The 24,153-nt window shown below is 44.8% G+C and overlaps 1 protein-coding gene across 3 annotated transcripts in view; it reads right to left on the reverse strand.

The window, feature by feature from the left end:
• Positions 1-24,153, reverse strand: part of DTNB (dystrobrevin beta) — a 397,289-nt gene that overhangs the window by 86,853 nt on the left and 286,283 nt on the right. For all 3 annotated transcript variants that reach the window (XM_084624543.1, XM_084624545.1, XM_084624544.1), the window contains exons 13-15: positions 16,695-16,780; positions 14,031-14,144; positions 9,337-9,433 (exon numbers count right to left, since the gene is read on the reverse strand). In XM_084624543.1, the coding sequence (XP_084480669.1) occupies positions 9,337-9,433; positions 14,031-14,144; positions 16,695-16,780 (297 nt within the window). The remainder of the gene's footprint in view (positions 1-9,336; positions 9,434-14,030; positions 14,145-16,694; positions 16,781-24,153) is intronic.

Below are 24,153 nucleotides of genomic sequence, written 5' to 3' on the forward strand. Positions count from 1 at the left end.
TTCAGGAAATATTGTAAACAAGAAGCGGGCAGCATTATCTCCCGTAAATTAAACAAACTTGTTTGTCTGAGCGATTGGCTGAACAAGAAGTAGGACTGACTGGACTTGTAGGCTCTAAAATTTTACACTGTTTTACTTTTGAATGCAGTTTTTTCTTGTACATAATTCTACAATTGTAAGTTCAACTTTCATGGTAAAGAGATTGCACTACAGTACTTGTAATGGGGGAATTGAAAAATGCTATTTCTTTTGTTTTTTACAGTGCAAATATTTGTAATAAAAATAAATATAAAGTGAGCACTATACACTTTGTATTCTGTGTTGTAATTCAAATCAATATATTTGAAAATGTAGAAAATATCAAAAACTATTTAAATAAATGATATTCTATTATAGTTTAACAGTGGGATTAATCGTCCGATTAATTGCAATTAATTTTTTTAATCACACGATTAATCGAGATTAATTTTTTAAATTGATTGACATCCCTAGTAATGACCCTTATGAACATAAGAATGCCATAGGGTCACACCAATCATCCACCTAGCTAAGTATCCTGTCTTCCAACAGTGACCAGTGACAGAGGTTTCAGAGAAGAGAAGGTTACTCGCCATGTGAAGTAACTGAGATTCTTTGAGATGTGTGTCCCTGTGGGTGCTCCATTTTAGGTGTTCGTGTGCCCTTGCACTTGTCCTCGGAGACTTTTGGTAGCAGTGCCCTGTTGGGTCGCACATGCGTGGTCCCCATCTTGTGCTGCTTCAGGCAGTTAACTGATACTGTGGGACCAAAACCCACTCTGTTCCTTCTCTACTGCAGAGACTGAGTAAGAAACGCCGAAGTTGAGGGGAGGAGGGAGCGTAGTGGAGCACCCTCAGTTACTGCACAAGGTGAGTAACCTTCTCTTCTTCGAGTGATGCCCTGTGGTTGCTTCATTTTAGATGACTTCAGAGCAGTGCCTTCTGGTGGAAGGAGGGGGCTTTGGAGTTGAAGTCGTGACAGATCACAGAAGAGAAAGTCTAAACGAGGTACCAGATGTTGCCTGCTGCTCTAACGCATAGTGCTGTGTAAAGGTATGGGCTGAGGCCCACGTAGCACCTCCACAAATGTCTGTGATGGGTACATTGTTCAGGAAAGCCGTGGAGGCTGACAGGCTCCAGTGGGATGTGTGAAAATCCCCTTGGGGGGTTGGCAGGCACACTGATAGCATAGTTTTTTGCAATCAGAAATCCACTTGGAGAATCCTTGTTTAGATATGGCACTCCCTTTGGCACGTTTGGTGATGGAGATGAATAGTCTGGAAGATTTACAAAATGGTCTTGTTCTGTCTATGTAAAAGGCTAATGCCCCCTGTACATTGAGAGTATGAAGTGTGGACTGCATTCTATCTGTGTGGTGTTTGGGGTAGAATGTCGGTAAGTAAATGGGTTGGTTAAGGTGGAAAACTGAGATGACTTTCGGTAAAACTTGGGGTGCAGTGTCAGGGATACTTTATCTTTAAAAAATAGCCATGTATGGGGGATCTGCCTTGAAGGCCCCCAGCTCTCCTACACATCTGGCAGATATAATTGCCACAAGGAATGCCTCTTTCATGGAAAGGTGTAGCAGTAAGCATGTCGCCATGGGTTCAAATGGGGAATGGGTGAGGGCCTGAAGGACCAGGGTGAGGTCCCATTGTGTAGTGAGAGTGAGATGGATGCCATCTGTTTCTGTTGGCGCCATGCTTCAAATCACCACCACTTGAGCATGTACGTGTGTCGGGTAGTTGCTCTACGATTATTTAATAATATGTTTTGTACCTCTTCCGAGCAGGTCATCTCAGGTCCTGTGAGCCATGGAGGAGCCATGCTCTGAGATGGAGTTTTTGCAGGTCCGGATGCAGGACATGACCTGAGTCCTGGGACAGCAGATGAGGCCGAAGTTGGAGTGTGATTGGTGGATGCACAGCCATCCTAAGGAGGTAAGGACACCAGGATTGGTGAGACCATGCGGGGGCTATTAGGATAACTGTGGTCCCATCCTGCCTGATCTTGTGGATCACTCGGATCAGGAGAGGGATGGGAGGGAAGGCATATAGGAGGGAAGGTTCCACTCGAGGAGGAATGTGTCATCTAAGGACTGTATGCCGAGACCTGCCCTGGAGCAAAACCGGGGGCATTTGGTATTTTGTGTGATTGCAAAGAGGTCTATTGCTGGGAACCCCCACTATTGAAATATGTGTTGAAGTACTCTGTTGCCGAGCTGCCACTCATGGTCCTGAGAAAAATGCCTGCTTAAGGCATCCGCAGTGATGTTCTGGCATCCAGGTAGGTAAGACGTGGAGATGTGGATATTGTGTCTGATGTATCATTGCCAGACTTTTATGGCTTCCATGCATAGGGAGTGTGATTGTGCTCCCCTTGTCTGTTTATATAAAACATACAGTCTATGTTGTCCATAAGGATCTGAATGGCCTTGTCTTTGATGAGTGGTAGGAAGTGGGTGCAGGTGTTGTGGATGGCTCGTAGTTCTAATAGATTTATACGTAGAAAGGATTCTGCAGGAAACCAGAAGCCCTGGATAGAATGTGGATGCAAGTGTGCCCTCCCCCCCAAGAGTGAGGCATCTGTAATGATGGTTAGTGTCAGCGTCTTCTGAAGGAAGGGCACCCCTGTGCATACGTTGGCTCATTGTGTCCATCAGAGTAGGGAGTCCTTTATTTTGAAAGGCATCATGAGACGCTTGTTTATGCTGGGTCTGTGTGGGACATAATTCATATGGTGCCATCCTTGCAGGCAACACATGTTTAATCTGGCATGTCTGCCGACAAACATTGTGGCTGCCATGTGACCAACAAGTTGCAGGCAACTCCTGGCTGATATCTGTGGACTATTTCATACCGTGGATATGAGGCTGGTGAGAGTGAGAAACCGTTGCCTTGGTAGAGAGGCTATGGCCTCGGTAGAATTGAGATGGGCCCCAATGAACTCCAACTCGTGCACTGGAGTTAGGGTGGACTTTTCAGTATTTATTTGGAGGCCCAATCTCATGAAGAGGGTTACCATCTGTTCGGTGGCTTGTATTGCTGCCAGCTGTGTTGACGCTTTTAGCAGGCAGTCGTCCAAGTATGGGAATATCAAAATTGCATTTCTGCGCAGGTATGCTGCAACCACAGCCAGTACCTTCGAAAACACTCGAGGGGCAGTAGAGAGGCCGAAGGGAAGGACCTTGTATTGGAAGTGGTCCTGTCCAACGGTAAAACCTGCGATGAGAGGGATGTATCGTTACATGAAAATACGCATTCCTCAGGTAGAGGCCCGAGAACCAATCCCCTCTTTCTAGAGCTGGGATTATGGTGCCTAGTGTGACCATCTTGAATCGTTGTGTTTTGACAAACTTGTTGAATCATCATAGATCGAGAATTGGTCTCCTTCCAACAGACTTTTTCTTTGTGAAAAAATAGTGGAAGTAAAATCCTCTCCCTCTGTGTTCTGTTGGAACGGGTTCTACTGCTCTTAGCTGTATGAGGTGGCTTACCCCCTTGAGCAGTAGAGACTCGTGAGAAGGGTCCCTGAAGAGGGACAGGGAGGGAGCACAGGTAGGGGTTTGGAAAAAAAAAAGGTGGGGAGGGAGTAACCAGTTTGTATGATTTCTAGCACCAATTTGTCAGATGTGATGGTCTTCCAGATTGGATAAACTGGAAGTAGACGATCTCTGAATGGTTGGGAGAGAGATGGTGTCACCAGCACAGATAGGCCTGGGGTTCTCGTGCCCTCAACCATGGATTCAAATTTGTTGTTTGGAGGTTGATGGTTGGGATGCAGCTAGTGAAAAAGTAGATTGGCATCCCCTTGGGGACCTGTGTTTGCGGGCTTATGACTCAAATCATGTTGTTGTTGTTGAGAATATATGGTCTGGCGGTAGCATTGGGGTACATAATAATTTCTCTATTTTTTCTTGGGTTTGGGTGTATAGATTCCCAAGGATTGGAGTGTCACTTGTGAATCCTTGAGCAAGTGGAGAGAGTCATCTGTTTTTTTGGTGAAGAGTTTGGGACCTTCAAATGGCAAATCCTCATCTGTGGATTGAGCCTCCTTAGGAAAGCTGGAGAGATGGAGCCATGAGGCCCTCTCATCATGACAGCCATCGCAACTGATCTTGCAGCTGTGTCCGCAGAATCAAGTGCGGCTTGCAGGGCTGTTTTGGAGATGAGTTGTCCTTCTGATACAAGCGCTGTGAATTGTTCTCTCTTGTCCTCGGAAATAAAATCAGTCAATTCAGACATTTTTGTGTAGTTAATATAGTCATATTTTGCCAGCAATGCCTGGTAGTTGGCTATGCGGAGGAGTAGTGTAGCCAAGGAATAAGCCTTGCGGCCGAAAAGATCAAGTCTTTTCCACTCTTTGTTGTGAGGTGTGGTTTTGGGCTGTTGCCTACCCCGTTCCTGGACTGCATCAACCACTAGGGAATTGGGTGCTGGATGTGAAAAGAGGACGTCTGTGCCCTTAGCTGGTACATAATATTTTTTGTCAGACCTCTTGCAGGTTGGAGGAGCAGTTGCAGGGGTCTGCCAAATGGTTTTGACAGGGTCCATAAGAGCATCATCGTTCATGGGCAAAGTGATTTTGGATGAAGCAGATGTATGCAAAATGTCAACTAGTTTGTGTTGTGTCACTTGGACCTCCTCAAGAGAGATGTCCAGGGAGCTAGCCACCCTTTTAAATAGATCCTGGAATAGTCTGAAATCGTCCCCTATATTATGGGGAAGAGGCATAATGGTGTCATCTGTGGACAGTGATGGTAAATGGGTAGGTGGTGCCCCTTCCAGGATCGGGGGTTCTTCTTCATCTTCCCCCGGTTCCCCTGCTGCCATCAAAGGTCCAGGCACCGAAGTTGCAGGTGACTGCTGTGTGCCAGGACTGGATGTGGCAGGCAATCACTGTTGTGTGGGGTATGCCATCCTCAGGTTCCAGTATGCCCACTGGGGGGCCCCCAGGGCTGGCCGTACCATTGAAAATACTTGGGATCAGTGTAATATGTCCCCTGAGGAGGTCCTGAGTGAGTCGGTTCACGGTAGAGAGGAGATTGCGGAGGGAGACTCGGTGCCGAGCCTGACATGTTCACGTTGGTGCCGATGATAGGGGAGTCAGGGGCAGAGCCGACTAAGAGACCCTTGTGTCTGAGAAACTGCTGCGATGGCTGTTTGATTGGCCCCTGAGGCGGTATCATTGTCAGTGCCGGGAGCTGCTGTGTATAGGCTGGCACTGAAGGCTGTGCTGCTGTGCGCACCGAGCATGCCTTTGAAGGAGCTGCCCTCTGTCCCGTGCTGCTGTGCGTGGGTCGCGGCTTTGGTATTGGTGGTGCCAGGGCATGGGGTTTAGATTTCCCCTTAGTGCCTCGGTTGGAGCCGGCTCTTTTAGAGTCCCTGGCTCTAGTGCCGGGTGGTCCTACTGGGTCGGCTACCAAGCTGATAGTGCAGTCGGTGCCGGTGCCGAGTGTCCACTCGCGGAACGCCACTTCTTGGCCGATTCCTGAGTGGGGGACACAGGTGCCTGCCTTTCTGACAGTTTTTTGGCGGGTTGCTCAGACCCACGGGTTGAGGTGGGACGCCTGTCAGAAGCCGTGGCTGGTGAAGTTTGATCAGGAGGGGTCTGGGCTCCGGGCTCAGATGCAGGTCTGAGAGACTTCTCCATAAGGAGGAGCTTTAACTGCAAATCTCTAGCTCTTCCTGTCCTGGCGGTGAGCTTGAGGCAGCGAACACACTGATCGTGGCCGTCTGAGACAGGTGTAGCAAGCTTGCCGTTGAGACAGCGTTTAAAGCCCGGGAAACCAGGCATTCCTGTAAGACGGGGCTTTCACCCTCACAGAGGCTGTGTATGCGGAAGTTCAACTGAAACTTCTCCCCAGCCAGTAGCTCAAAAGGAAAATTAAAGGAAAAAGTTTTGTTTTTTTCTGAACTAGGTGAGGGGGATAAAAGAAAAAGGGAAACAATGTAAATAGCTGCTAATGAGGAAACTAAGTAACTAACTGTTAAACTAATTAACTACTAAGTAGCAAGGCCCCTGACTCCTAGCCAAGAGCGGAAGAGAAGGAACTGAGCGGGGGCTGGTCGCACAGCATCAGGTATCTGCCTGAAGCAGCACAAGACAGGGACCACGCATGTGTGACCCAACGGGGCTCTGCTACCAAAAGTCTCCGAGTATGAGGGCAGGGGCTCACGAACACCTAAAATGGAGCACCCAAAGGGACAGCACTCGAAGAAGAACAGGGTAATTATCGGCTGATCCATCCTCTGTCATCCAGTCCCTGCTTCTGGCAGTCAGAGGCTTAGGGACACACAGAGCGTGGGGTTGCGCCCCAGGCCATCTTGGCTAATATGGCGGGGTGGCCTTGTCCTTCACTAACTTTCCTAATTCTTTTCTGAACCCAGCTATATTTTTGGCTTTCACAACATCCCCAGGCAACAAGTTTCCACAGGCCGACTGTGCATCTTGCAACAAAGTACTTCCTTATGTCCGCAGAAAGAACAGGAGGACTTGTGGCACCTTAGAGACTAACCAATTTATCTGGGCATAAACTTTCATGAGCTACAGCTCACTTCATCGGATGCATTCAGTGGAAAATACAGTGGAGAGATTTTATATACACAGAGAACATGAAACAATGGGTGTTACCATACAGACTGTAACCAGAGTGATCACTTAAGGTGAGCTATTACCAGCAGGAGAGTGGGGGGACGGGGACCTTTTGTAGTGCTAATCAAGGTGGGCCATTTCCAGCAGTTGACAAGAACGTCTGAAGAATAGCCGGGGGGGGGGGGGCGGGGTTGGGAAGGGGGGAGGAAATAAACATGGGGAAATAGTTTTACTTTGTGTAATGACCTATCCACTCCCAGTCTTTATTCAAGCCTAAGTTAATTGTATCCAGTTTGCAAATTAATTCCAATTCAGCAGTCTCTCGTTGGAGTCTGTTTTTGAAGTTTTTTTGTTGAAGAATTGCCACTTTTAGGTCTGTAATCGAGTGAGCAAAGATTTCAACAATTTCCATCCCACCATCAACCTCAGCTGGACCAGTCCACATGAGAGATCCACTTCCTGGACACTACGGTGCTAATAAGCGATGGTCACATAAACACCACCCTATACCGGAAACCTACTGACCGCTATTCCTACCTACATGCCTCCAGCTTTCATCCAGACCACACCACACGATCCATTGTCTACAGCCAAGCTCTACGATACAACCGCATTTGCTCCAACCCCACAGACAGAGACAAACACCTACAAGATCTCTATCAAGCATTCTTACAACTATAATACCCACCTGCTGAAGTGAAGAAACAGATTGACAGAGCCAGAAGAGTACCCAGAAGTCACCTACTACAGGACAGGCCCAACAAAGAAAATAACAGAACGCCACTAGCCATCACCTTCAGCCCCCAACTAAAACCTCTCCAACGCATCATCAAGGATCTACAACCTATCCTGAAGGACGACCCATCACTCTCACAGATCTTGGCAGACAGGCCAGTCCTTGCTTACAGACAGCCCCCCAATCTGAAGCAAATACTCACCAGCAACCACAAACCACAAGAACCACTAACCCAGGAACCTATCCTTGCAACAAAGCCCATTGCCAACTGTATCCACATATCTATTCAGGGGACACCATCATAGGGCCTAATCACAGCAGCCACACTATCAGAGGCTCTTTCACCTGCACATCAACCAATGTGATCTATGCCATCATGTGCCAGCAATGCCCCTCTGCCATGTACATTGGTCAGACTGGACAGTCTCTACGTAAAAGAATAAATGGACACAAATCAGACACCAAGAAGTATAACGTTCAAAAACTAGTTGGAGAACACTTCAATCTCTTTGGTCACTCAATTACAGACCTAAAATTGGCAATTCTTCAAAAAAAAACAAACTTCAAAAATAAACTCCAATGAGAGACTGCTGAATTGGAATTAATTTGCAAACTGGATACAATTAACTTAGGCTTGAATAAAGACTGGGAGTGGATGTGTCATTACACAAAGTAAAACTATTTCCCCATGTTTATTCCCCCCGCACTGTTCCTCATACGTTGTCAACTGCTGGAAATGGCCCACCTTGATTATCACTACAAAAGGTTTTTTCCCCCCTGCTCTCCTGCTGGTAATAGCTCACCTTACCCGATCACTCTTGTTACAGTCTGTATGGTAACACCCATTGTTTCATGTTCTCTGTGTATATAAATCTTCCCACTGTATTTTCCACTGCATGCATCTGATGAAGTGAGCTGCAGCTCACGAAAGCTTATGCTCAAATAAATTTGTTAGTCTCTAAGGTGCCACAAGTACTCCTTTTCTTTTTGCGGAGACAGATTAACACAGCTGTTACTCTGAAACCTGTCCTTATGTTAGTGAAATTAATAGACGTCTGGTTTAAAACTAGGTGACCTCTGGTTCTTACAATATGTGAAGGGGTAAATAACACTTTCCTATTCACTTTCTCTACCCCATGAATGATTTTATAGACCTCTATCATATTCCCCCATAGTTATATCTTGTCTAAGCTGAACAGTTCCAGGCTTTTTGTTCTCTCCTCATATGGAAGCTGTTCCACACCATTCATCATTTTTGGTGATCCTTCTCATAATGAGCTTAATATGCATATCTGTATTAAAAGGGTCACAATCCCAGACTGTGATTTCATACTTAGAACCTTTTATCGTCAAAGCCCTTTATAAACATTCACTAACTAACCCTCCTCTACAATAGGGTGAACTTAATGTCCAGGCAGATGTCAACTGTAGACGTGGCTCATAGGAAGAATGCTAGACCTTCAGATAGCCCAGACTCAGAACAATGAAGCGTATTACAGATCAGACCCAACACCCTGAATCACACTCTAAAGCAAACAGGATATAGTGCAGGCTATGGAGAATTAGTGTAACACTTTCTTTTTGGCTCAGACTGCCAGCCAGGCAGGAAGCCACATTCTGCAACATAGTAGCTGTAGCTTCCAAACTGTTTTCAGGCTAAGCCTGGAGCATTCCATGATTACATTGGGACAGTACAGACCATAGGCTGACTGGTTAGTCAATTAACAAATCTATCCTCCCTTTCCCATACCTCCCAAAGCCTGTGAGTGTTCAACAACTTTAACACAAGAAGCAGCATGTGGACCTAGTCGCACATTAACCATCCTTCCCAATATGCAGAGCCGAAATGGAAGTGGCTTTTTACTGTTGTTTACAAGATTATCTGTACATGATCACTGAGGGAAGTAACGACACCAGCAATGTAGGAGTCTAGTGAGAGCAAAGCTCGGGCACATGCAAGGGAGGAAGGTCTGAGACAAAGGTGTTTACCTTGAGCAGTTTCATTAGCCCTTCAAGCTGCACCATCAGTTCCCTTCTGCTCTCTTGAAGTGCAGACATTCTCTGTTCTAGTTCATCCTTTCTCTGCCTATTCAAGTTACATGGAAGAAAGTGTCAAAAGAAATTCTGGCTGTTTCTGGGGCACGTAGGGAAATTCAGAGCTGGCTGATTGGCATATATACCGCATTGTTATATTTCACTTTGTTTAGTACTCCCCCTTAAAGTTAACAAAATCAGAGCAAAACGTAACACGCTAACCACGACTCCTATTGTAACATGGCATGCAACAATCAAATTTTTCACTATGAAATACAGACACCCAAAGTCAGAATTATAATGGTGGGAAGCACTTTTTTTAAACCAATGCAATTTGAAAAGAAAGCCAGCATCCTTTTAATGATGCTGTCAGACCCAGGCATCCAGCAGATCTTTAAGACAAGTCAGACTGAACCACCAAAAAAATGAAAACAGAGTGCAGAGTGCTGGAAGGAAGAGACAATGGAATGCCATTAACTTGAACTGAGAATTTACAGAGCTGCTTCTATCCAGTAATCTGACATACAACTTGTGAAGCATTTTCTGCAATAGAACCTGTGTAAAGTGCAACACAACACAAGCCAATCTGCAGGTACAGAAGGGAATTTTTCCTTTCTGGGTATTGAAAATTATTCCATTCTAAAGCCTGCTAGAATGAAAGTCCTATGTTTAACAGATTTGAAAGAAAAGTGGCTTAGTGTTTGTTTGTTTGAATTTTCAAAGAGAATTAAGTTTCCTACAGTCGGGAACCTAGAATCAAATTAGCATCACATGTCAAAAAGCTCAATATCTTATATGCGAAGAAAGTCATGCTGCATTATTTGAAACCATGAACAAATAGTACAATAACTGCAGAAAAAAACGATAACAGGAGGGGATTACTCATTTATTTCTGTGGTTTCATCCATACAATAATGTCAGGTCTAAGGTTAAAGACAGGATAAATTATATCACAGGCTTTGACCTTCCTTTGAATCTGGAAATTTTCCTCGTGAATCTATACCTATGGATGAATCATTACAAGGATCTTCGTAACCAACTCATTTTAGAAGTGAAAAATGTGATAGCAATGACTTGGAAAAGAAACGTCATCATCTCAAAACCAAATGGATCTACTGAGTATTGTTTGCAGTTACTATGGTAAATAGAAGGGTGGAGTATAGTATGTATTTATTCAAACCATAAAAGTACCAAGATTATATAACAGAATGGACGTCTTGCTCTGCTGGTTAGAGGTGACTGGATCACCATAACAACATGGAGAGAAGATTTTTGACAGTAGAGAGCTCTTTAATCTAAAAGACAAAGGCATAATGAGATCCAATGGCTGGAAGCTGAAGCTAGTCAAATTAATGATAAAAATAAGGTGTAATTTTTTAATACTGATGTTAATTATTAGTCATTACATTTCATTAACAACTTACCAAGCAACCGGATGAATTGTCCATGACTTGAAATCTTTAAAGTAAGATTATGTCTTTCTAAAATGTATACTCTAGCTCAACCAGAAGTTATGGGCTTAACACAAAAATTACTTGGTAAAATGTTCTAGCCCAGTGGTGGGCAACCTACGGCCCGTCCGGGTAATCCACCTGCAGGCCATGAGACAGTTTGTTTACAGTGACCGTCCGCAGGCACGGCCCCCTGCAGCTCCCAGTGGCCGCGGTTTGCCATTCCCAGCCAATGGGAGCTGCGGGAAGTGGTCGCCAGCATGTCCTTGTGGCCTGTGTTGCTTCCTGCAGCTTTCATAAGTCGGGAACGGTGAACCGTGGCCACTGGGAGCTGCGGGCAGCCATGCCGGTGGACGGTCACTGTAAACAAATTGTCTTGTGGCCTGCCAGCGGATTACCCTGATGGGCTGCGTGTGGCCTATGGGCTGCAGGTTGCCCACCACTGCTCTAGCCTGTGTTATGCAGGAAGTCAGACTACATAATCATGATGGCCCAGTCTGGCCTTAAAATATCTGAATGCTGCCTGAAACTCTCTGACTTCCAAGAGTCGTTCATAGATTTTAAGGTCAGAAGGGATCATTAGATCATCTAGTTTGACCTTCTATATATCATAGGTGTGAGAGTTTCACCCAGTTAGCCCTGTATAAAGCCAAATAACTTGCGTTTGACTAAGCATCTTTCAGGAAGGCATCCAGTCTTGATTTAAAGACATTAAGAGATGGAGAATCCACCACTTCCCTTGGTAGTTTGTTCCAATGGTTAATCACCCTCAATGTTAAAAAAATGTGCCTCATTTCTCATTTGAATTTGTTTAGATTCAACTTCCTGACAGTGGTTCTCATTATGTCTTTCCCAAGAACCCTTTAGTACCTGGTATTTTGTCCTGAAGGTACTTACGCAACATAGTCACCTCTCAATCTTTTTGATAAGGAGCTCAGCCCGCTTAGCTTAAATCTCTCACTGTAAGGCAATTTCACAGACCTCAAATAATTTTGGTGACTTATCTGCTCTTGCTCCAATTTTCAATATCTTTGTAAAAATGTGGTCACCAGAACTGTATGCAGTATTGGTCTCACCAGTGTCATATGCAGAAGAAAAATCATCTCCTACGCCTATTCACTACACTCCAGTTTATCCATTCAAGGGTCACATTCGCCCTTTTGCCACAGATTCACACTAGGTCCAGAGCTCATGTTCAGTAACTTGTCCACTATGACTCTTAAATCCTTTTCATAGTCACTGCTTTCAGGACAGTCTCGAATTCTGGAAATACGGCCAGTATTCCTTATTCCTAGAGGTATGACCTTGTACTCTGATGGATTAAAACACATTTTGTTCAAATGGGCCCTGGTTAAAGTGATCCAGACCACTATGTATGATTGCTCTGTCCTCATTATTATTTACCGCGCTGTCAATCATTGTCATCTGCAAATTTTATCAGCAGTGATTTTATATTAAATTTAAATTGCTTAGTCAGAGCTTCTGATCAGTCTATAAAATATTAAGTAATTAGCAGGGGAAAATGTTAACCGGGGGGTGGGGGTGGGGAATGGGGATACCTAGCAGCCCCAGCTTTCTTTAATCTGGATCGCACCAGTCCACTCCAGCCTTCTCTCCATGCAATTCGAAGTACCTCTAGTTCTGGCATCTTCTGAAAGAGCGCAATCAGCACTCCTGGGATTGACATCAGTGCAGCCCAGTTCCTGGCTCCCCACTCTCCTGATCTTCAATGGAAAGTTGAGGGAGAGTAGCAGAAATCAGCATCTTGGTGGTGCACTAGTCCCTCCCTTTCTGCTTCAGAGAGCATGAATGGGCATAATTGGGGGTCAGTCTAAGGCACAGGAAGCAAAACCCCACATTTACATGTTCCCTCATCTGCACTGAGCTCAGTCTTGGAAACACAGAGTCCACTGTTGTGTCCAAGCCCCCCGGGAGTCTCTAGCCCACATTTTGAGAACTTGTGCTCTTGAGATGTTACCAGCAGATGAGACAAAGGAAATATTGGTCAGCAATGCACTGAGAAGTACCGATGGGGCTGAGCTGCTTCTATACAAAAAGCTAATAAATATGTTGAGAGCCTTTAATGTTGTAGTAGCGGGTTGGATAATGTCTTATAGGTAAGGCTGTACGAAAATCGTGGGCTGCAATATTGTTGTGGAAACAAACTTTTAACACACATTGCAACTTTTTATAGTTGTTGCAAATTTGAGTGGCATTGTGACCCTGTGCGCCAGGTCACAACGTTACCTATTTGTGGGGTTGCAATTTCACTCACCCAAATTTTGCCTGGCCGCCTCTCCAGTGCACTCAAATTTGACCCCACACCAAAACTGGAATTTTTACAAACTGTGGCTTCTGAACCAAAAAATCACGACTTTCTTACAGTCTTGCCTATAGGAATTGCCCTCTCCTGGGCATGGAGCAGAGCTGCCCCACTCCAGTGGCACTGTGCCTTAGGGAGAACTCCTCAACATGCACAGAACGCACGCGAACATACAGCACGGCTTCCCTTGCAATCCTATCATAATGCAGTTCTCAAAGGGCTGTAGCTGTCAAGAGCTTAAATTTCAGGATGTGCATTAGGTTTCATATGGTGTTTTTTGAAGGCTGAACTGAGAACTAACTAGCAAAAGAAGATGCAATAAAAAGCAGCCAGAGAATTCAACCTTGTGATTACACAGACAATGACATACTTTATTGCTAATACTGAAAAGTCTTCCCTTGTCACTTCAAAATGCAAACATAATCAAAGGAGTTCGAAGATTGCTCCTCAACTCTGGAGATGTGGTTGAATGTTTGCAGATAAGTGCTTTCAAAACCCCACTGACTAATCAAATCACTGACATTGCTCTTCTGTTCCATTCACTTGTCCAGTAAATAATAAGCAGATGGTCCCAATTCTACTGGCCTCCTTACAAATAACTTTCTTATTTATCTAAAGCAAGAATACACTTCAAGTGATGTTTCTATTTACTTTTAAATCCACTTTATGAAAGTCACATAGTTTTATATAACTGCTAGCTTTCAACAATCACCAGCAGAAAGATTTAAAATGGCTCCTGAGAGTTCTCGTAGATTTACCAGTAATACTGTGTTCTCAGTACCAGATAGGATCATCCATCCTGGAGAGCAGACCACACATGGCTGAAGGGTTAATATGTCACATGCATAAAAGTTTTAGATTTATTTTTTTTTTACCGTAGAAGCCTGAGTTCTGCCAGCAAAGTTGGGTTCTGCTGAGCTTTCTCTGGGGTTGGCTGGGAGGCTTGTTCATGCTCCAGTCTGAGGCGCTGAATTTCTTGCAGTATCTCTCTGTTGAAATAAGGAGACAAGGAGATCGCACACGAAACAAGGCAACAGTTCATACTGTGTTTTCAAATCCTAGACAAAAGCTTCAGATGAGCTTTCTGCCCAGCTCTGCAGCAGCAGTAAGTGCCGTTAATTCCCTTTCACGTGTGAATGGTGTAGGCTGAAATCCAGAAGCGGTGTGTAGTGGAGACCTAAACATTGCCACAAGACTAGTTGGTAGATCTATTACCAAAAAGATGATGAGTCTGAAATTAAACAATGTCACCACTTCTCCATATGCCAGCAATGTCGTTCCTACAATAGGGGCCAATAGAACAGCTCTGTTTTAAAGGGGGAAGAGTGGTATTTTTAGTCAAAGCGTGTTGATCTATTTGCTCCTGCTGCAGGAAATGTTTCAGAGATGCCAAGCCAGCATAAGCTGCAGTGGTGACAGTGGGTAATTTCAAAATCATCTTCACAAGGTTTTCTGGTAGGTCAGCAGGAATGTGAAAAACAACAGCTCCTGGCCACAGAAGCTCACAGTAATGGAGATAAACTTGTCATGAGGGCTCACAAAGGGAATGTAATTAACTAGCATCCCCAACTGCACAGTGTATATTCTAAACTGCTGTCGTACCCTGTACAGCTGGAGGTCAGAAAATATATTGGTAACTGCAAAGAAGTCACTTATTAAAATGTAAATTAAATCCCTCTTTCGTTTAATTGAGATGGAAAATTTATTCTTTAATCTTCATTTTTAAAAAAATTGTTGAACCACCTTCTCTGCCTGACTTCAGAGGAGCACTGAGCCTACAGTTTAGTTTATCTGCTGTATTTGGTCTTGTCATGGGGTGTAGCGCAGGCCCTTTGAGGCCTCATGCTGGAGGCATTGTGGTCCTACGACACTCTGCTCCAGAAAAGGAGCAGCGAAGCTTGGTCCTTCAGGCTTGCCTAGAAAGGCTTCAGGGGAGAAGCCAATCAGAGCAAGCAGGCTCAGATAAAACGAGGTACAGGGGCTGAGCAGGTCAGTTCCGGGCTGGGGCCAGAGGAGCAAGGAAGGGTGCTCCTTGCTAGAGCTCAAGGGAGAACCAGAAGATGGATTCTGGTGGCATTGACATTCAATGAGGAAGGAGAGGAGTGGAGACCTTCGGCCCTGAGGTAAAGGTGAAGAGGAAGGGGCTATGTGGGAAGCGGCCCAGGATATAACAGCAGTAGCTATTAAAGGAAGCTGCACCTGGCTGCTATTTGTTGGGTCCCTGGGTTGGGACCCGGAGTAGTGGGTGGGTCTGGGTCCCCTCACTGGCCATTGGAAGAGTGTCTGAAGCCTAAAGAAGGGGACAAGTTTCATGTAAAAGCCCAAGCACAGGGCTAGAATTTAAAGAGCTCTAGGATGGTGCTGAAGACCCTGCAGAGGGCCAACCATTTGTTGAACTCTGTTACCCTGGGAAGGGGACTGAACTTGAAGGAGTAACCTGGCTGGAGAGTTTGGGTGAGAAGAATTGATAAGGCAAAAAGTATTCTCCAGGGAAAAAGCCCTGGGGGGCGCTGCTCCATATCAGGGCAGGAATGGTCTTAAAGCTAGCTCAGATAGGGCTGAGAACTGAGCCCAGACACACAGGGGGAGATACCAATGAGGGCACAGTGACAGACCCTGTTTGACCTTTTACCCCAGAAGGGGTGTGTTAGTGCATATTGACTGTGTGTGACTTGGTTGGAGGACTGGGCCACTGACACACACCTGATGAGGTTAACAGCCAATGTGGGGCGCCAGGAGCAGAAAGAGAGAGAGTGCATACTTACACCCAAACAAAGGAGGTGCTCATGAGAAGGGAGTTTCCCCGGTCACAAGTCTGCTCTTTAAGATTCATTCCAAACTCTACAAGCTGTCCAATAGAGGAGAAATCCTCCCTTTTCTCAAATCACATTTCCTCCATGAAGCCTTTCAAAATGCCCCCTTTCCCACACCAGCTGGCACCTAATTTATTATACTGCTATTTTCTGATTGGTTTATTCTACAAAATGTGGGTTCTAAATTACAAGATCATTGGGACAGCGACTGCAACTGCTTTAAGGTGTGTACCATGCTGGGCACACTGCTGGTGCCCAATGAATAAGACAGTTAAGTGATTTCTTGGAGCCTCAAGGGTTCTCAGGAACACAGGACATAAGGGAGACTGTCAACTTGACCAAAATGTTTGAACTTGGGAGCCTCTGAGGTATGTGTCTAGCTCCCACTGTAGTTATCAGGAACCCCCATCTTAGGGCAATGAACAGCACAAAGTATTTGGCATCAAATTCTGACCTAAGATGGGCCACTTTTTTCAAACTTGGGGAGTGGGGGGAGGTCCTAAAGGCAGGCCACCATGTCCATATTTAGACATCTCAAGAAAAAATGTGATTGTCAGAGGTAATTAACAACAGAAACTAATTGCACTAATAAAACAGGTGCACCATTCAACAAGGGAACCTATGAAACTCAGTTTAAATAACAAAATGCTAGAAATAATTAAGTAAGCCTGCAAGTAAATGTTCTGTCTCCACACACTCCCCACTAAACAGCTCTACATGTCTTACCTGTTTTTGTTTTCCAGTTCGGCTATCAGCTGTCTTTGTTGTTTATTGGCATCAAAATTGAAACCCAGGTCTGTTGGTGGGCGTGGCTAGAGGATAAGAATATGTCATATTTAATCACAGTGTGTACTGTGTGCTATACAGATAATGTGCTGCTTGGATCCAGGCTTCCTGAATGACATAGTACAATACATGGAGTATTGTTTGTTATGAAGAACGAACAATTAATAAAATATTGGTCCTAATATTGACAATTGGGGCACACCCTCAAACTAGGACTGCACAGTTATGCTCATCAGCAGTTGCCCACGCTGGAGAGAAGTGGCTATGACTTAGTTTGTCATCTCTTTGGGAAGGGGCTTGAGAAAAACTGTATCATGTGTTTCGGAGCACACAATATTTCAATGTCATGCAGAGAGGTAGATGCAGAAGCTGGCAGTATGCTTATCGAGAGGTGGAAGGAAAGAAGGAAAAGGGTATAAAAATAGTTGAGAATTATAACATTTATAAAGAAAATCTGTTACCAGATACTGACCTTTTCATATGGCAAGTCCTGAAGAAAAGATACATGATCACCATAATACAACTGTGTCAGGAACTTAGGAAACTAACTATGGAATTGTCATAAATATAAAGGGAAGGGTAAACACCTTTAAAATCCCTTCTGGCCAGAGGAAAAACCCTTTCACCTGCAAATCATAGAATCATAGAATATCAGGGTTGGAAGGGACCCCAGAAGGTCATCTAGTCCAACCCCCTGCTCAAAGCAGGACCAATTCCCAGTTAAATCATCCCAGCCAGGGCTTTGTCAAGCCTGACCTTAAAAACCTCTAAGGAAGGAGATTCTACCACCTCCCTAGGTAACGCATTCCAGTGTTTCATCACCCTCTTAGTGAAAAAGTTTTTCCTAATATCCAATCTAAACCTCCCCCACTGCAACTTGAGACCATTACTCCTCGTTCTGTCATCTGCTACCATTGAGAACAGTCTAGACCCATCCTCTTTGGAACCCCCTTTCAGGTACTTGAAAGCAGCTATCAAATCCCCCCTCATTCTTCTCTTCTGCAGGCTAAACAATCCCAGCTCCCTCAGCCTCTCCTCATAAGTCATGTGTTCCAGTCCCCTAATCATTTTTGTTGCCCTTCACTGGACTCTCTCCAATTTATCCACATCCTTCTTGAAGTGTGGGGCCCAAAACTGGACACAGTACTCCAGATGAGGCCTCACCAATGTCGAATAGAGGGGAACGATCACGTCCCTCGATCTGCTCGCTATGCCCCTACTTATACATCCCAAAATGCCATTGGCCTTCTTGGCAACAAGGGCACACTGCTGACTCATATCCAGCTTCTCGTCCACTGTCACCCCTAGGTCCTTTTCCGCAGAACTGCTGCCTAGCCATTCGGTCCCTAGTCTGTAGCTGTGCATTGGGTTCTTCCGTCCTAAGTGCAGGACCCTGCACTTATCCTTATTGAACCTCATCAGATTCCTTTTGGCCCAATCTTCCAATTGGTCTAGGTCCTTCTGTATCCTATCCCTCCCCTCCAGCGTATCTACCACTCCTCCCAGTTTAGTATCATCCACAAATTTGCTGAGAGTGCAATCCACACCATCCTCCAGATCATTTATGAAGATATTGAATAAAACCGGCCCCAGGACCGACCCTTGGGGCACTCCACTTGATACCGGCTGCCAACTAGACATGTAGCCATTGATCACTACCCGTTGAGCCCGACAATTTAGCCAGCTTTCTACCCACCTTATAGTGCATTCATCCAGCCCATACTTCCTTAACTTGCTGACAAGAATACTATGGGAGACCGTGTCAAAAGCTTTGCTAAAGTCAAGAAACAATACATCCACTGCTTTCCCTTCATCCACAGAACCAGTAATCTCACCATAAAAGGCGATTAGATTAGTCAGGCATGACCTTCCCTTGGTGAATCCATGCTGGCTGTTCCTGATCACTTTCCTCTCATGCAAGTGCTTCAGGATTGATTCTTTGAGGACCTGCTCCATGATTTTTCCAGGGACTGAGGTGAGGCTGACTGGCCTGTAGTTCCCAGGATCTTCCTTCTTCCCTTTTTTAAAGATTGGCACTACATTAGCCTTTTTCCAGTCATCCGGGACTTCCCCGGTTCGCCACGAGTTTTCAAAGATAATGGCCAGTGGCTCTGCAATCACAGCCGCCAATTCCTTCAGCACTCTCGGATGCAACTCGTCCGGCCCCATGGACTTGTGCACATCCAGCTTTTCTAAATAGTCCCTAACCACCTCTATCTCCACAGAGGGCTGGCCATCTCTTCCCCATTTTGTGATGCCCAGCGCAGCAGTCTGGGAGCTGACCTTGTTAGTGAAAACAGAGGCAAAAAAAGCATTGAGTACATTAGCTTTTTCCATATCCTCTGTCACTAGGTTGCCTCCCTCATTCAGTAAGGGGCCCACACATTCCTTGGCTTTCTTCTTGTTGCCAACATACCTGAAGAAACCCTTCTTGTTACTCTTGACATCTCTGGCTAGCTGCAGCTCCAGGTGCGATTTGGCCCTCCTGATAACATTCCTACATGCCCGAGCAATATTTTTATACTCTTCCCTGGTCATATGTCCAACCTTCCACTTCTTGTAAGCTTCTTTTTTATGTTTAAGATCCGCTAGGATTTCACCATTAAGCCAAGCTGGTCGCCTGCCATATTTACTATTCTTTCGACTCATCGGGATGGTTTGTCCCTGTAACCTCAACAGGGATTCCTTGAAATACAGCCAGCTCTCCTGGACTCCTTTCCCCTTCAAGTTAGTCCCCCAGGGGATCCTGGCCATCCGTTCCCTGAAGGAGTCGAAGTCTGCTTTCCTGAAGTCCAGGGTCCGTATCCTGCTGCTTACCTTTCTTCCCTGCGTCAGGATCCTGAACTCAACCAACTCATGGTCACTGCCTCCCAGATTCCCATCCACTTTTGCTTCCCCCACTAATTCTACCTGGTTTGTGAGCAGCAGGTCAAGAAAAGCGCCCCCCTAGTTGGCTCCTCTAGCACTTGCGCCACGAAATTGTCCCCTACGCTTTCCAAAAACTTCCTGGATTGTCTATGCACCGCTGTATTGCTCTCCCAGCAGATATCAGGAAAATTAAAGTCACCCATGAGAATCAGGGCATGCGATCTAGTAGCTTCTGTGAGCTGCCGGAAGAAAGCCTCATCCACCTCATCCCCCTGGTCCGGTGGTCTATAGCAGACTCCCACCACTACATCACTCTTGTTGCACACACTTCTAAACTTAATCCAGAGACACTCAGGTTTTTCTGCAGTTTCATACCGGAGCTCTGAGCAGTCATACTGCTCCCTTACATACAGTGCTACTCCCCCACCTTTTCTGCCCTGCCTGTCCTTCCTGAACAGTTTATAACCATCCATGACAGTACTCCAGTCAAGTGAGTTATCCCACCAAGTCTCTGTTATTCCGATCACGTCATAGTTCCTTGACATCACCAGGACCTCCAGTTCTCCCTGCTTGTTTCCAAGGCTTTCCAAATGTTTGTTTCCAAATGGTCAAGAAGCTAGGATAACCTCGCTGGCACCTGACCACAATGACCAATGAGGAGACAAGATACTTTCAAAGCTGGAGGGGGGGAGAAACAAAGGGTCTGGGTCTGTCTGTGTGATGCTTTGGCCGGGGACAGAACAGGAATGGAGTCTTAGAATTTAGTAAGTAATCTAGCTAGATATGCGTTAGATTCTGTGTTCTTTAAATGGCTGAGAAAATAAGCTGTGCTGAATGTAATGGATATTCCTGTTTTTGTGTCTTTTTGTAACTTAAGGTTTTGCCTAGAGGGATTCTCTATGTTTTGAATCTAATTACCCTGTAAGGTATTTACCATCCTGATTTTACAGAGGTGATTCTTTTTACTTTTTCTTCTGTTAAAATTCTTCTTTTTTAAGAAACTGAATGCTTTTTCATTGTTCTTAAGATCCAAGGGTTTGGGTCTGTGGTCACCTATACAAATTGGTGAGGATTTTTATCAAACCTTCCCCAGGAAGGAGGGTGCAAGGTTTTGGTGAGGATTTTGTGGGGAAAGACATTTCCAAACGGGCTCTTTCCTAATAAAATAAACATGGTTAGACGTTTGGTGGTGGCAGCGAAAGTCCAAGGGCAAAAGGTAAAATAGTTTGTACCTTGGGGAAGTTTTAACCTAAGCTGGTAAAAGTAAGCTTAGGAGGTTTTCATGCAGGTCCCCACATCTGTACCCTAGAGTTCAGAGTAGGGAAGGAACCTTGACAGTAATATTCTTCCTTGTTAGACTACACTAGAACTAGATAGTTCCACACACAATTTGTTGAAGCTTTTCAGCATGCTTTCTGGAAATTCTTTGACAGTTTCTCAGGTATAACCTAATACGAATATCTCAGCCAAGAATGTTATTTCTTTTAGGTCCCAATTCCTTACAAGATATACATGTGCTTAACTTTATACACTGAGTAGTCCCCTTGAAATTAATGGGTCTACTCACAAACATAACATTAAGCAGGTGCACAAGTCTTTGCAAGACCAAACACTTAATTTGCAGAAGACTTTGGTGCTCATAAAGCTAAGGACTGAAACAGGATGACACTTGAACTCTGCTGAGTCTGTTTTGAGCAGAAGGGGAAGGCTGTAGAAAGGCTACTACCCTGTTAACTTGCCAATTCTATGGTTACTCTTAGGAGAACTGCTGCACTGAGTTTCTCCTCAGGACAAAAATGCTAAAATATTTGTACTATGCACAATCAACATAGCCCTCATCCAATGGATTAAAAACTGGCTAAATTATAGATCTCATATTATAAGTGTTAATAGTAATCATCAGTTTGGGACTCTGCAGGAATCAGTTCACAGCCAACTCTCCAATATTTTTATCAATGATGTGGAAGCATAAAATCTTTGTGTCATTTACAAAAACTTTACGAGCAAAGATTGGTGGAGTAATAAACAAGGGTAAGGACAGATCATTTATATAGAGAGATCTGGAATGACTGATAAACTTGGCGCAATCAAACATGCTGTGATGCTCTGTTCAGGGCAGCCAGAACTGTAAGCCACTGGGTTACCTGTCTGCCTTAGCAAGAGGGAGCTTTGCTGGGGCTTAAACGGTGAGATTGCTCCATTCCACATCAGCCTGTCTGAATCACCAGCACACTCTTTGAGACTCTGCACGCTTTAACCTTGCCTTGTAGGTTAACAATCAGGGAACCCGAGTTCCCCAGAAATGTATCTCTACAGTGTCCAGTCACTCTCACTGGGCACTCTCAGTAATTAGTAAGCTTGCTGTCTCCAAAGAGACAGTGCACATACTAGGCTGTTAGTTTAGCCAAGGTCCCACACTTTACGTCAGTACATTGCACTGAGACGGTTTATAGTAAAACTAAGTTTGTTAATAAAGAACATAGATTTAAGTCATACCAAGCAAGAATAGAAGGGTTACAAAGTAAACAAAAACAGCATGCCTTCTCATGCCTAAAACGTAAATCGAGGAAGCTATGCCTCTCACTTACATCAAGCAACAGCATCTCCAGCCCTCCAAGCAAGAGAATCCCCCATTCACAGACTCAGAGAGAGCTGTCCCCTTTGGCCACTAAGTGATGCATAACTAGAACGTCATTTTTGCTGCCCTTATGTTTTCCGAAATCTACTGCCTTTGCTTCAAGAGCCATGAAGATCTGCAAGGGGTTCAGACGCTGGTGTGAGATGATGCCCTATAGGTTTATAAGTGGAACAGGTGGACTGATTGATTCATGCACCATGTCAGAGTACCTGAACTGATGCCTCCAAGCTGGAGTTATCAATATTACCTGAACTCTGCCCTGTAAAATCTTTCTTGGAACACTTGGGATTAACAGAACAGAGGGAAAGTCTAGAACAGGTTCTTTCCCCACCTAATTAGAAGTGTGTCTGACAGAGATCCTGGGCTTGCTCCTCCCTGGGAGCAGAACACTGGAAACTTTGTGTTCACATTGGTAGCAAATAGGTCTACTGAGGGAATTTCCCATTTTAGGAATACCTGACCTAGACTGAGTCTTTCTATTCCCATTAGTCACTGATGGAGCTCTTTCTGTTTAAGTGAACTGCTGTATCATTCTGGGCACTTGGAAGATGTAGGGCTACCAAGATGATCCAATGTTGTATGCACCAGTCCCATAGGTGTAGCTTCCTGACATAATGGGGATGACCTTGCTCCCCTGACAGTTTATATATGCAGAGCTGCTGTGTTGTCTTTCCCATTATACAGATTACTCAACAGAAGCAAAGAACACAACATTTAGTGTATTCACACACTACATCCGAGCAGAGAACTGAACCAGTCTGACAACAAGACCCCTTGCCTCTCTAGCTCTTAGACAGAAGTGGTCCTGTACAGCTGGTACATGGCAGTCCTGTTCCTTTGTGTATTTCATGGTGAGTTGGCTAGCCTGCGTCTTTCAGATCTTTGTTAGTTTGATACTGTTGGATACATAGATCATCAATAAATGAAACATCTTCTCGTTGTCCCTTTGAAGACAGGGATGCCCTTGGTGCTTCCCACAGGCTAGTTCAACTGACTCAATCTCTTTGACCTTGTTCACACTTGGATGTTTTCCTAAAATGTCCCACTGCTCCTGCCACTGCTTCAGTTTAACTAGATACAGCAACTACAAGACTTCTAGTGTAAGGAAGGAAGGATAATCCTGCAGTTAAGGCATGAGACTGGGACTCAGGGAGCCAAATTCTCTGGTAGTGTAAATTGACTTACATGGGCATAGAGTCTGACTCTGGAAATCTGGTCTCATCTCTCAGTGCTAGCGCAGACTTCTTGTGAGACCCTGAGCCACTCACTCAAACTATGGAATCATACATTTCGTTACTTTTGTAGGCTGACCTTGCACACAGCAGAGGTCCTTACATCCCCATCTCCATTCTCCCCCACAGACACCTTCTATGACACCCTCCCATTCTCCTCTGTCCAGGACTTGCTGCAACCTGGCCATCCCCATCCTCATGCCAGGTACTCTATGTCTCCCCATTCCCCCCATGCTAGGGACTCTGTGTGCCCCCCATTCTGCCTTCCCAGGACCAAACCATGGTCCTCCTGTTAACCGCACAATTTGGGGCACCCAGTTTATACCCTACCAAGATCCCAGGGTATGACCCAATTAATTTTTTTTAGGGCTTGGGGCATAAGGCACCTACCCTTACTCATGGGGCTTAGGGCTTTACGGGTTTGCAGGCCCTTTTTTAGTGAAAGAGCTTTATATAACTGTGTTTTAAATGTTTATTTATTATCAATATATACAGAATACATATGCTAAGCAAATCTATGATGCTTACCATTTTTAATATACAAATTTTATTTGATGGCTAGTTAGGATTTATTTGTTTGGGGGGGATTGGTGCTTTCATACGTTATTGTTGTGCAGGGTATGATATTTTGTAGCTTGTTGTATTGTAGTTTGAAGTTGAT

Source organism: Lepidochelys olivacea (genome assembly GCF_965140295.1).
Source record: "Lepidochelys olivacea isolate rLepOli2 genome assembly, chromosome: 3".
Classification (NCBI taxonomy): domain Eukaryota; kingdom Metazoa; phylum Chordata; order Testudines; family Cheloniidae; genus Lepidochelys; species Lepidochelys olivacea.